The 12,048-nt window shown below is 45.7% G+C and overlaps 1 protein-coding gene across 3 annotated transcripts in view; it reads right to left on the reverse strand.

The window, feature by feature from the left end:
- Positions 1-12,048, reverse strand: part of LOC129496608 (pyruvate dehydrogenase phosphatase regulatory subunit, mitochondrial-like) — a 37,474-nt gene that overhangs the window by 5,516 nt on the left and 19,910 nt on the right. For all 3 annotated transcript variants that reach the window (XM_055304741.1, XM_055304739.1, XM_055304740.1), the window contains 7 exons: positions 10,345-10,500; positions 10,025-10,158; positions 9,323-9,471; positions 8,755-8,867; positions 6,987-7,081; positions 5,360-5,449; positions 61-243 (listed from right to left, as the gene is read on the reverse strand). In XM_055304741.1, coding sequence (XP_055160716.1) covers positions 61-243; positions 5,360-5,449; positions 6,987-7,081; positions 8,755-8,867; positions 9,323-9,471; positions 10,025-10,158; positions 10,345-10,500 — 920 coding nt within the window. The remainder of the gene's footprint in view (positions 1-60; positions 244-5,359; positions 5,450-6,986; positions 7,082-8,754; positions 8,868-9,322; positions 9,472-10,024; positions 10,159-10,344; positions 10,501-12,048) is intronic.

The raw sequence follows: 12,048 nt of genomic DNA on the forward strand, positions 1-12,048 counted from the left end.
TGGAGGATTCTGCTCCTGTGGTGGCGGTGGGGTACGCAGTGGGCTGTGCAGATACAGTACCTTCTCCAGTTTTACCCGAGACTCTCGTCCACATTCCAGGGGGGTGGTGAGGGTATTTAGATCCTGACCCCAGAAGGCAAAAAACTTCTCAATTCGAAGACTACGAAGAGCATAGTACCCAGCATTCCGGATTCCGTATTTCTGCCCAACACTCATCACTTCGTTGTACACATGCAGGGCATACTAGAGGGGGGAGACGAGACGTCAGTAACCTGCACACCTTTAGAATTCAACATGGGGGTGTCTGGCAGTGCTGATAGCAGATAACATTGACCTTGACAAGGGAGAAGGTCGTATGAAATTCTCAGGATGTCTCATCCTTGACAAACTAAAGCACTACTGCTGAGGAGTAATGAGCCAGGGTTACCCCTAACCCCGACATAAGCTCCATGAAAGCAGTACCCGTATCTTCCCCTTCTCTCTAGTGCCTAGGACAGGAAACAATCCTCAAGTAACACTCCCAGGTGTACTCTTACCATCCAGTCAGTGGCCAGGCCCCTAATTGCCTCTCAAACAGCCTGCTCATCTGCCCTGGCTTTGTTCCCCCCCCCCACCATGACCCCTTAGGCACTGCCATGCTGTGGAATGTGTCACACGGAACTCTATGTACAATGTCTGACTTTTCACAGGTGACAGCACATCTGAGAGACCCAGATCGAGTCACAGAGGAGCCAGGAAGGCAGTGTCCCCCCACCTGTGTCCCACAACAGCCAGCCTCATGGCATTCTTTTCTTGGTTCCAGAAGCTGTAAGTATCAGATACCTTAAATAAACAAAGTTTGCCAAACAGAAAGCCAATGTTCAATCCCTGCCTAAACATACTCTGTGGAATCTAAAGCCCAGAACAGACTACATTATTTGCTTTAAAAACTGTAAAACAGAAAAAACGACAAGCAGAGAAATGCTGTACAATCACATTTACGTGTAGAATCTAAAACAAAAATGCAAACCCACAGATCAGAGTTGTGGTTCACAGAGGTGGGGAGTGCAAGGTGGGGGTGGGGGGAAGTGGAGGAAGAGAGGGCAGAAGACAGGACTTACAGGTAGGAGACAAATGGAACCAGGAAGGGAGCAGACACCCTGAGAACTGCATGCCCCTGCTATGTGACCAAGGCTGAAGTTGTTAAGGGAGTGAATCCTAAGTGTTTTCACCTGGAAAACACCTTTTGTGTTTTTTATCATATTTATGAGAGATGAAGGACACTCATGAAACTCAGCACAGTAGTTCTTTCACAGGGCACCTCAGGCCGCCATGCTGTGCACCTCAAATCTGTCCAGCGGTGTGTTCCCATGACAGCTCAATAAAAGTGGAAGATGCAGAACCCCAGCTTTCATTGGTGTTGCAGTTCTTTCCCCTGGTGGGGTCCGCTGCCCTGCCGGTGGCATTCCTACAACTGAGTAGGCGCCTATCGAATGGGCCACGGCAGTCAGGATGCTGTGAACTTTGGCAAGAGCCTTCATGCTATGGAATCCACACCACACTGAATCCACACGCAAGCGGCTACGGCGTTTGAATGGGGCAGGGGGCGGGGCTGATAAGGAAATGAGAATAAGCCGGCTTCCCTGGTACATTTGCCCTTTGCTGCCTCAAGCTGAGTACTTAAGAGGAAGGCCAGAGAAGAAAGATTTAAAGTAGGTCCCCAGCACATACTCATTTTCTAAGTGCTGGGGATTTAGTGTGAACAAAACAATCTGCCACTTGCTGCCAAGTTCTGGAAGACATTCCCTCAAAGAGACATATGTATAGTTGACAAGTATAGTTAACATGGGTTTCAACTGCGTGGATCTCACGTGCCCATGGATTTTTCAATACGGTACCAGACTGTAAATGTATTTTCCTTAGAATTTTATTAACATTTTCTTTTCTCTAGCCTTCTGGATTGTAAGACTACAGTACACAGTATACATAGCACACAAAGTATGTATTCATCAACTTTAGGGCTTCCAGTTAACAGTGGGCTATTAGTGCAGGTCTGTGAGGAGTCTGAAGTTTTACACAGAGCTTTAGACTGAGTAGGGGGAAGGTGCTTCTGACCCCCCCAACATGACTCAAGGGTCAACCATATAACCTTACTGAGAATGAAAGTCAGCTTGAAAAGAACCCACGCAGGACACAAATCACTTCCTGGCCTCATGGAAAAATCATAAAAATGGGACCAACCCAGGAAAATCAGAAGTAGAAACCAAGGCCTCAAGTAATAAAGCTGTTAGAACCACAGAGCCTTCCCTGCCTGACTGGGTTTTTCCAATTAATGACAGGCACTCAAGTGGCAAACCCGACTGACCCTGTGGCACTTCAGAATCAATCCCTACCTATATAGGCAGAAGTCAACTACCTCTGTATGAGCGCTTCCAAAATAGTGAATAATCCCTTCATCTTAATCTTCTTATATTTGTCTGGACAAGCACATAACATTTCATGGGCTGGTAAATCCATGCTTCAGCTAATAACTAAAAAAAAGCCTACCGCTGTAAGTAATGTGACTAACATCAAGAACAAGACAAAGATGCCTAGGATCCCTACTCCTTGTCACAGCTGGACAAGAGAAATTGTAGGAACAAAAGTTGTTAAGAATTCCTATTACTGTTGGTATATGGTAAGACTGGACCCTGAAAATTCCAGGGACTCAAATGAAAAATAACTATAAGATAACTTAGTAAGGAAATAACACAATAGAAAAAATAGCTTTCAAAAATCATAATCACTTAGGGGCGCCTGGGTGGCTCAGTCAGTTAAGTGTCTGCCTTCAGCCCAGGTCATGGTCTCAGGGTTTTGGGATCAAGTCCCCCATCAGGCTCTGTGCTCAGTGGGGAGTCTGCTTCTCCCTCTACCTTTGCCCCTCCCCACCACTTGTGCTAACAATCTTTTTAAAAAAATCATAATCACTTAGAAGATAACGGAACAATGCTACCCTTTCTCTCTCTCTCTTTTTTTTTTTACTTATGATAGTCACAGAGAGAGAGAGAGAGAGAGGCAGAGACACAGGCAGAGGGAGAAGCAGGCTCCATACACCGGGAGCCCGACGTGGGATTCGATCCCGGGTCTCCAGGATCGCGCCCCAGGCCAAAGACAGGCGCCAAACCGCTGCGCCACCCAGGGATCCCAATGCTACCCTTTCTCATTCACACCACCACCACCACCACCACCACCACCACCGAAAGATTTTTATGCCTGTATCAAGAAAACTTCAAAAACCCTGAAAGTCACACAAAAAACTTGAATAAAAACTAAAAGGCATTCTTTGTAAGATTCAACATGTCAGTTCTTCCTAATGTATAAATGGAACATAATCCAAAAAAAAAGCCCCCCAAAATGGTGTTTTTTACTAGATAATTATAAAGTTTCCAAGGGGGAAATAAGGAACACGAAGGTTTTTTTCCCCAGATTTTCCAAGCACTGGAGGATAAGCACTACCAAATATTAAGATATCTAATAAAGACTCAATAATTCAAACAGTGTGATCCTGATCATGGAAAGACCAAGGGAACAGAATAAAAAATCTAGAAATAAGCCCAAATACATACAGGAATTTAGTATCTGGTAAGGGTAGAATGTCATATCAGTTGGTTATTCACATGGAAAAAAAAGTTTGATTGGTATCTCATGAAGTACAGCAAGAGACAATGCAAAATGATGGAGCACTGAAATATTTTTTAAAAACCACAACCCTATACAACAGAACAATACAACTATAAAAGCACTAGAAGAAAACTGGAAAACTTTTACAGTCCTGGAGTGCAGAAGTCCCTTCTATGTATCAACCTCTAGAAGGCACAAAAGATGAACTCATTTACATAAAAATAAAAAAATTTATGTAACGTGCAACATTTCTCGTAATTTTTTTCTCATAATTTTTTTTTTAAAAAAACTTACTTGGCAAAAAACAAATGGAAAGAAAAATGACAAACTGAGGAGCACCTGGGTGCTCAGTTGGTTAAGACTCTGACTCTTGGTTTCAGCTCAGGTCACAATCTCAGAGTGGTGAGATCGAGTCCCACATTGGGCTCAGTGCGGAGTCTGCCTGTGACCCTCTCCTTCCCTACTCCTCCCCCTACTCATGCAGACTCTTGAAAAAAAAATCTTTAAAAAAAAATGACAAATGACAAACTGGGAAAAAAAATTACAACTCAGCAGCAAGGATTGATTTAGTGCCTAGAAACTGGTAAAAAGACAATCATTCAATAGAAAAATGTACAAAGGGTATGACCAGAACATTTATTAAGCATTTACTAAGTGCCAAATAACTTCTCTAGGTGCTGGGTATATAAAAGTTAAAACAGACAACCCTGCCTTGAGAGAACTTACCTTTAAACAAGGGTAATCTGATGAACTAAATAAAGAAAATACATTTTATCAGACAATGGTAAGCACTATAGAGCAAAACAAAACAGGGAAAGCAGAGAGGGAGAACCAGGGGGTAGAGGGGTAGCTGCGCCCATTAAGGCCTCATCCAGAAGATGCCATGTGAACAAGATCTGAAGCAGGTGTGGCTGTGAGGACCTCTATGTGGGAGAAGGACACGCCAAGGAGGGGGAACAGCAAGTGCAAAGCTCGAGATAGGGTGAGGTCCGAAGAACACCATGGAGGATGGGCAGGCAGGAGTACGTGGGTCCTACAGATAAGCTTTTACTTGGAAATGGATTCTGAAAAGTTGCTTCACACATGAAAACAATTAAAAGCTCAATGACGTTCTGTACCTATCAGCCAAAATGTGAAAAAGCTGTCTTGGTGTGTGCACACACACGCCACGCGGAGACACTCGTACGCAGAACCTCAAACAGCAAAGGACAGCAGAGGGCTACAACCATTAATGTCTATTGGTATCAGACTAATAAAATACATTATGATTCGATGATTTGATGGAATACTAACCACTGTTAAAACAGAAAGAGGAAGCTCTTCTCTTTAGGTACTGACCAGGAAGAATCTCTACGAGAAATCGTTAAGAGATCAAGATGAACAGCAGCAGGACGCTTTCATCTGTGTTTCTGAAAAGGGCCTTGTGAATGTCTCTGAATTTGCTTGCATATGCACAGAAACTGCTGACATGACGTACAAAAACCAATACTTGCTTCATTAGTGGTGGGTGGTGGGAACTGGTCGGATGGCACTAAATCCTTCCTACAAGTTTTTATGTTTAAACCATGTAAATGTATTTCTTCTTCAAAAACAGTATGTAACTTAGTTCAGAATGTTCAAGTCCCTCTATTGCAGCCTTTCTCAGTACCCAAGGCCTGGTCAGACAGGGCTCTCTAGCCCCGCCAGTGCCCAGCAAGCCACCTTCCTCTGTGAGGCTCACCTCAATGGGGATATAAAGCATGAATCCCGGCTCTCCTGTGTGAGTCATGCTCATCACCCGGATCCCATTCGCGTAGCCCACACTCATCTCCTGTGGAAGCAAAGGGAGAAGGGCAGCACAGAGGCTCTTCAGAGAAGTGAGGGCGCCATGTCTGCTAAAGTGATGAACACCTGAGGTGAACCCCTCCTGAGCTCTGCACCCTCTGTCTGACCCTAAAGGGGATACACATGAATGAAAGAAATTCATCCTCAAAGTGGTCTGTTTCCAAGTACTGGGGTCACCAGGAAAGGAGTACAATCTCTACAGTCTCTCTTCTCCAGAATGCTACCAAGCTGCTGGTGGGAAGTTGAACCAGTCTTTATAAGCATGAAACCTTTCTTTTTGCAAAGTCCTACTAAAGATTTGTTTTCATCGGCATCAGGAGCACCAAGGACCAGGTAAATGTCTTCCTGGGGCGCGGGGGGAGGGGGGGCGGGGGCGGGCAGTGGGGGGTTGGTTGTGCTCTGGTGGTCAAGTCCTGGGCACCTGCCCTACAAAACAGGATGCCTGATGACCACAGAACATGATGCACCTGCTACTCTGGGGTCAGAGACCGGGCTTCTCACACTCAAAACGTATTCATAGCAGCTCAGTTACCTCATGGGCCTCTGACACAATCACTGTTCCTCTCATGGAAAGTGGTAGGTCCCAGATGCCACTAAAGCAAACTATTCCCATGAGGAGCCCAACATGACATGCTCCTCTGTAGGCTCATACATGCAGATCACTCGCTCAGGAAGCAAACGGTACAGGGACCCTCTCCGGCTGATGGCTAATGCAAGAGTTTTCTGTTGCTCTCACTCCACCATGGAGAAAAAGGAAAACTATACTGCCAGTAGGTGGATCCAGCTTGGGTTTGAACTTCAGAGAGCGTCCATCAGTAACTGGCAGCTGTTTGTTACAGGTTACCAAACCCACTAGTCTGTTTGGGACTCTCATCAGGATTTAGTTCAGGTTTCTTTACACAATTACAAATTGCTACTGTTGCCAAATTTAAGAAACATAAACTGTTTAGAGATTTGCCTAAACTGCTTCTCACATGGAGATGCCACATACACAGAAGTTACTCTCTGAAGGGAAAGGGGGAAGCGTTGCCAGGAGAGGGACCTGACCTAACTACCATTTTTTGGCATCAGCATCATAATCCTTTAAAACTTAAAATATTTAATCCACTGCTACACAAACACAAAACACTAAATAAACAGGACTGATATTCTGAGAAGTTAAATCCACTTCAAAGATATCCTAATGCTTACTGAATAAGGAGAACTGGAAGGGTAAAAAATTTTAAAAAATGAATTTAGTCATTTGTTTACTTAATAAAAGCCAGAATACCCTTTGTGGGCATTAATGCTACAATAAGAACATGTAATTGCCATCCCCATAAAAGAAATATTCCCTGCCCATTTAAAACTAAAACTTTGGGACACCTGGAGTGTCTGCCTTCGGCTCAGGGCGTGATCCCGGGGTCTATGAATTGAGTCCCACATCGGGCTCCCTGAGAGGAGCCTGCTTCTCCCTCTTCCTGTGTCTCTCATGAATAAAATCTTAAAAAAAAAAAAAAAGCTAAAACTTTATTAGCACTTACCTTGCAAAACAGACTTGGGAAGTGGTCTGGAGTCATAGGAGCATAGGACAGCTCAGACAACACATCCACAGCCCGAGGACCAATCAGATTGAGGGCTAAACGAAAAGAACAAGAGATGCTCATCCAGGTAACAGCTGAGCCAAAGAGAAAAGTCTGTTTTGGACACCCCGGCCTGGGTGTTGAAACCATAAAACCAACCTTTTGGTTAGGTGATCCAAGGGTGGACACAGAGCACCCCAATTTTGGGGACCACACCTCTAAATGCAGCTGCTGAATGCTGGCAAGAGAGAGCGTGCTTCCTCTTCCCGGGTACACAGGGAGACAACATCCCATAGCCTCAAATGCAGTTAGATTGGGTTGTGATCTGTTCCGGCCAACAGGCTAGGAGCCCGCTTTCAGTTCGCACTGTGTCTCCTCCCCAGCATTGCTACGTGACAGGCACAGCCCAATCCCAAATCTGCACTTGGAGGAGAGCCCTGAGGAGAGCTGCCCAACCACTTTGGATCCCATCACATGACAGCAGGTTGTGGTAATTACACAGCAACCTCAGAGGCTGGAAAACAACTGTGGTTCTATAGTTTCCCAATCAGGTAGCAAGAAGTTAAATGGAGTTGCTGCTATGATGAACTGGCGGTGAGGGCCTGCTGGGACAAGGGGCAGGAATTTGTTAAGTGGGGGGTGGGCAGATCTTAAACCTGGAATGAGGAGATTGAAGGGGAAATAGAAGTCCCAACAGGACTGCTGAGGAGGAGATCATCAGGAAATTAAGTCATCCTCAAAACTTATTCACTCACTTAAAAAAAATAAGGAGAAATTCTGAAGAAAATACTACTTAAGTAATAAATTTAAAAATGCTTTTGGGGGCTTCTGGGTGGCACAGTCATTTGGGCATCCGACTAACTATTGATTTCTTCTCAGGTCATGGTCTCAGGGTTGTGAGATCAAGCCCTGAGTTGGGCTTAGCACTCAGCATGGAGTCTGCTGACAAGTCTTTTTTTTTTAAAAGACTCATTTATGGGATCCCTGGGTGGCGCAGCGGTTTGGCGCCTGTCTTTGGCCCAGGGCGCGATCCTGGAGACCCGGGATCGAATCCCACATCAGGCTCCCGGTGCATGGAGCCTGCTTCTCCCTCTGCCTATGTCTCTGCCTCTCTCTCTCTCTCTCTGTGACTATCATAAATAAATAAATAAAATAAATAAATAAATAAATAAATAAATAAATAAATAAATAAATAAATAAATAAAATAAAAAAAAAGACTCATTTATTTTAGAGAGAGCGCATGCATATAGGAGGGAAGATAGGGAGAGGAAGAGAGAGAATCTCAAGCAGACTCCAGGCTGAGCACAGAGCCTGACAGAGGGCTTGATCTCATGATCCCTGAGATCATGACGTGAGACAAAATCAACAGTGGGAGCCCAACGGACTATGCCACCCAAGCACCCCATCAAATAGGTAAGTAAATATAAAAAGAAAAAAATACCATTCAAATGACTGACCCATTCAATATCTGACCAATACTTGTGCTCCTCCACACTGGCTATAGGGGATAGAGCAGTGCACAAAACAAACCGAAAGTGAAGCACAACTCACTCCACACCTCACTGACAGAATGTGGGTATTAGAGATCGACATACGACCAGAGAGGCTCTTATATGCCTCTCACTCTGACCCCCACCTCTGAACATCAAACAGAAAGAAGACAAACGGAGAAGATATGTGGACGGACTGGTAGTTTCCCATGCAGCTGATGGCCTGGGCCCAGCTCACCAGTGTATTTCCAGGTGACGTCCTCCAGGAGCAGGTTGCTATCTTCTGGCATATGTTTCTTAAGCCAGGCCCAACAGTGGACCTGCTGGTCGGTTGGGGAAATCATGAAGAAGCTGAAAGGGAGGCAGAGAGTAATGAGAGCCAGGCAGCAGGCAATGGGTCAGGAAGCAGGCAAGTTAATTCATTTCAAAGCGACCAGTGAGCACAAGACTGGCAAATGGTCTGAGCTTTCAGAGAGGGCCAGTAGCACCTAATTCCTGGATCTACCACCCAAGGACCAAACAGAAGATTCTGGCTTCCTGTTAATGCCAAGATAGCTACTACCATAAGTGAACACATCTGCCCTCTAGGGTGACTGATCTGTCCACATCGAGTTCTACAGAATCTGGGGTGTTCTCTCTCCTTCCCTTGTGATTTGTGTTTGTACTGCACTGCCAACAGACGAGGCAGGAGCTGCTGAAACCTCTTTTTCCTCAGTATATACTCCCTCCCGGGTAAGTGAGCTGGGGGCTCTGCTCTACTGCATCTCGTCCTCAGAGGGTGGGTGGGGGGGGCAGGGGGGCCTCACCTGCGCTTGCTCAGGCGCGCTATACTGCAGTCATTCTCGTAGCCCCCGCCCTCGTTGAGCATGCCGGTGTGCACAATGTGGCCCACGGGCACATCCAGGTCATTGGAGAAGAGGTACTGTAGAACTTCCAGTGCCTGGTCCCCGGTGGACTGTAGGGTGAGGGAGCAAAGCAGAGCACATGAGCACAAGCACATGTGGCCAGGTGACACAGTCCACCATGCAGAGTGACTTGCTGAGGAAACTCCTCTGGTCCCTGTGAGCAAGGTCTATGGATTTACTCCACTCAAGAAGCTCCAGAGAAAGCTACCTCTGGAGTCGAAGGAAAAGTGGGCCTCTGCAAGCAGACTAAAAGAGCTAAAAATTCAGAAAACCGGTATAATATAGATAAAAAATGAAAATATACCAGAGTTCTTTTTTTTTTAATTTTTTTTTTTTTTTATGACAGTCACACAGGGAGAGAGAGAGAGGCAGAGACACAGGCAGAGGGAGAAGCAGGCTCCATGCACCGGGAGCCCGACGTGGGATTCGATCCCAGGTCTCCAGGATCGCGCCCTGGGCCAAAGGCAGGCGCCAAACCGCTGCGCCACCCAGGGATCCCTATACCAGAGTTCTTATAGAAGCTGTTTTAAAGTGACAGCAAAGAAGGTGCATTCATGTATATGCACAGGGTCCTCCTCTATTCTTTTGTTCCCAAGCACTTACTGTTATTTCAAACTTTGTGAAAGAAGACATGTCGATGACACACACGGCCTCCTTACAGCACTTGACTTCAGATTCCACAATGTCGAACCAGTCTGGCTTATAGAAAGTCTTGCTCTGCTCCAGTGCTAGGAGGTCTGCGGACACAATGAAAGGAAATGAGAAAAGAGATTTCTATCGGGGACTCTATATACACGTTGGTATAGTTTGAAGGTTTTTCTTCTTTATTCTTCTAGGAACACATTCTAGCTGTAATACATTTTAAATGGGTTTTATTGATTCTTAGAGCAAAAAAGAACAAAAATGAGAACGGGCCCTCTTACCCTTGTCCGGTGGCACAAAGTACTTTGGTCTCTCAAATCCATGTTTCTCCATCCACCTGGCTCCTTGTGCATCCAGCCGGTCATAGAGAGGAGAGGTGCGCAACTGCCTCCCGGTCTGGAAGTCCCAACGGGGAACCTTCAGGTCATACAGCAGAGCTGGAACAGAATAGAACAGTCTCTGCAAGCCCAAACTGCCGGGCCGGGAACACAACATCCACCAGAACCAGGAGCTGCTCCTAGTCACAAAAGCACACTCTCCAGGCTAATGGACCTAATGTGCAAACAGTACCCGGTGTAACAGGCCGGCTCCAAAAGAAAGAATAATGCTGCAAGAACCGCTGTCATCCCTCCGTGGGTACGCAGCTGTGAGCCACACAGCTCCAGGTCTCTGCTCACAACTATCATTTCAAATCCATAGGCAGAAACCGCAAGCAGGAGGTCAGACTTCTCGGCAGAAGGCGGCTGCAGCACGAGCATGCCGGGGCTGCAGTGTGCAAACGTGGCACATGCTTCTTTACATAGTGCCTTTGTCACTGAGACCTCACAACTGGTACAGACATTTCCTAACACCTAACCCATTTCTGAAGTGAAGGGGCCCACAGCCTTGATTTTGTGGCTCTGAAATCGGACAGGTTACATAGTCCTGTCCCAGTGACATCACATAACAAAGCCAGGGTCAGAATTCATTTTTCTTGTGCCTAATCAGCAACAGCAGTTTGTAAAAATAGCCAGAAAGAGTGTGATCTCTAGTCCCTTGCACAGGGAAGACCTGACCTTACAGCATTCCACATAAGAGGGACAACAGGGAGGGGAGGCTGAGAGGTCCAAGAGAAGGAGCCACACTGGCTGCTCTACCCTGTGACGATTTTTCAATCTCCCCTCACTCTGGAGGTCCAATTTACACTTTCCCCAGTTTCTATCATGTGAGAACCAGAGACAGGCATCATGTTCTCAAGGACAAACTTAAGCTCCATTATGATTTGCACAGATTCTAAACGAACTATGCCTGGGGAAGCCAGGACTTATGGCAGGTCAACATTTTAACTAAAATATTTATTAAAATTGAAGAACCTTAGTGGCCACCCACACTGCTGCCAGACCCCGTGACTCCGACAGTTCTCTGCCACAGGCTAGAGGAGCATGCAGGTGCTAACAGTTATCTAAAGCCTCGTCATCAATGGAACCCCGGCTACTAAACCAACAATTCACTGTTAACCAAGAATGGTGGTCGCAACCAGTGTAGAAATTTAGCTGTGAGCAGAAATATGCCCCAAATATTCAGGTACATTTTGGCAGTCTCAGAATTGTTCCTCAGTATAGGACAATGACACGACAGTCTGATTTGGTTCAATTCCTGATACAAAAGCTGGCTCTAAGAGCTTGCTAGAAAATAAATCAGAGACAAGATAACAAGTGAAAATAAAGAGCCTTTCAAAGTTGGAGGGAAGTGAGAACAAGGAGAAGAACAGTAATGTACATTCTGTATTTACCCAAGAAGTGGTTTCCTACCTTGCTAGCATGTTACAGTTAATGGCAAAGATCACTCAGAGAAGCTTGAAGCTTTGAGAATAACCTGGCAAATTCTCTGCCATGGAAAGCACACCATGATCACAGATAAAAGAGGCAGCAAGAGCATTACCTGGCATTCTAGGCAAAGTGGAAAGCAGATGGCAAACACTATGAATCTACAAGAAGCTGCTGCGG

This window comes from Nyctereutes procyonoides, unplaced genomic scaffold (assembly GCF_905146905.1).
Source record: "Nyctereutes procyonoides isolate TBG_1078 unplaced genomic scaffold, NYPRO_anot_genome, whole genome shotgun sequence".
NCBI lineage: Eukaryota > Metazoa > Chordata > Mammalia > Carnivora > Canidae > Nyctereutes > Nyctereutes procyonoides.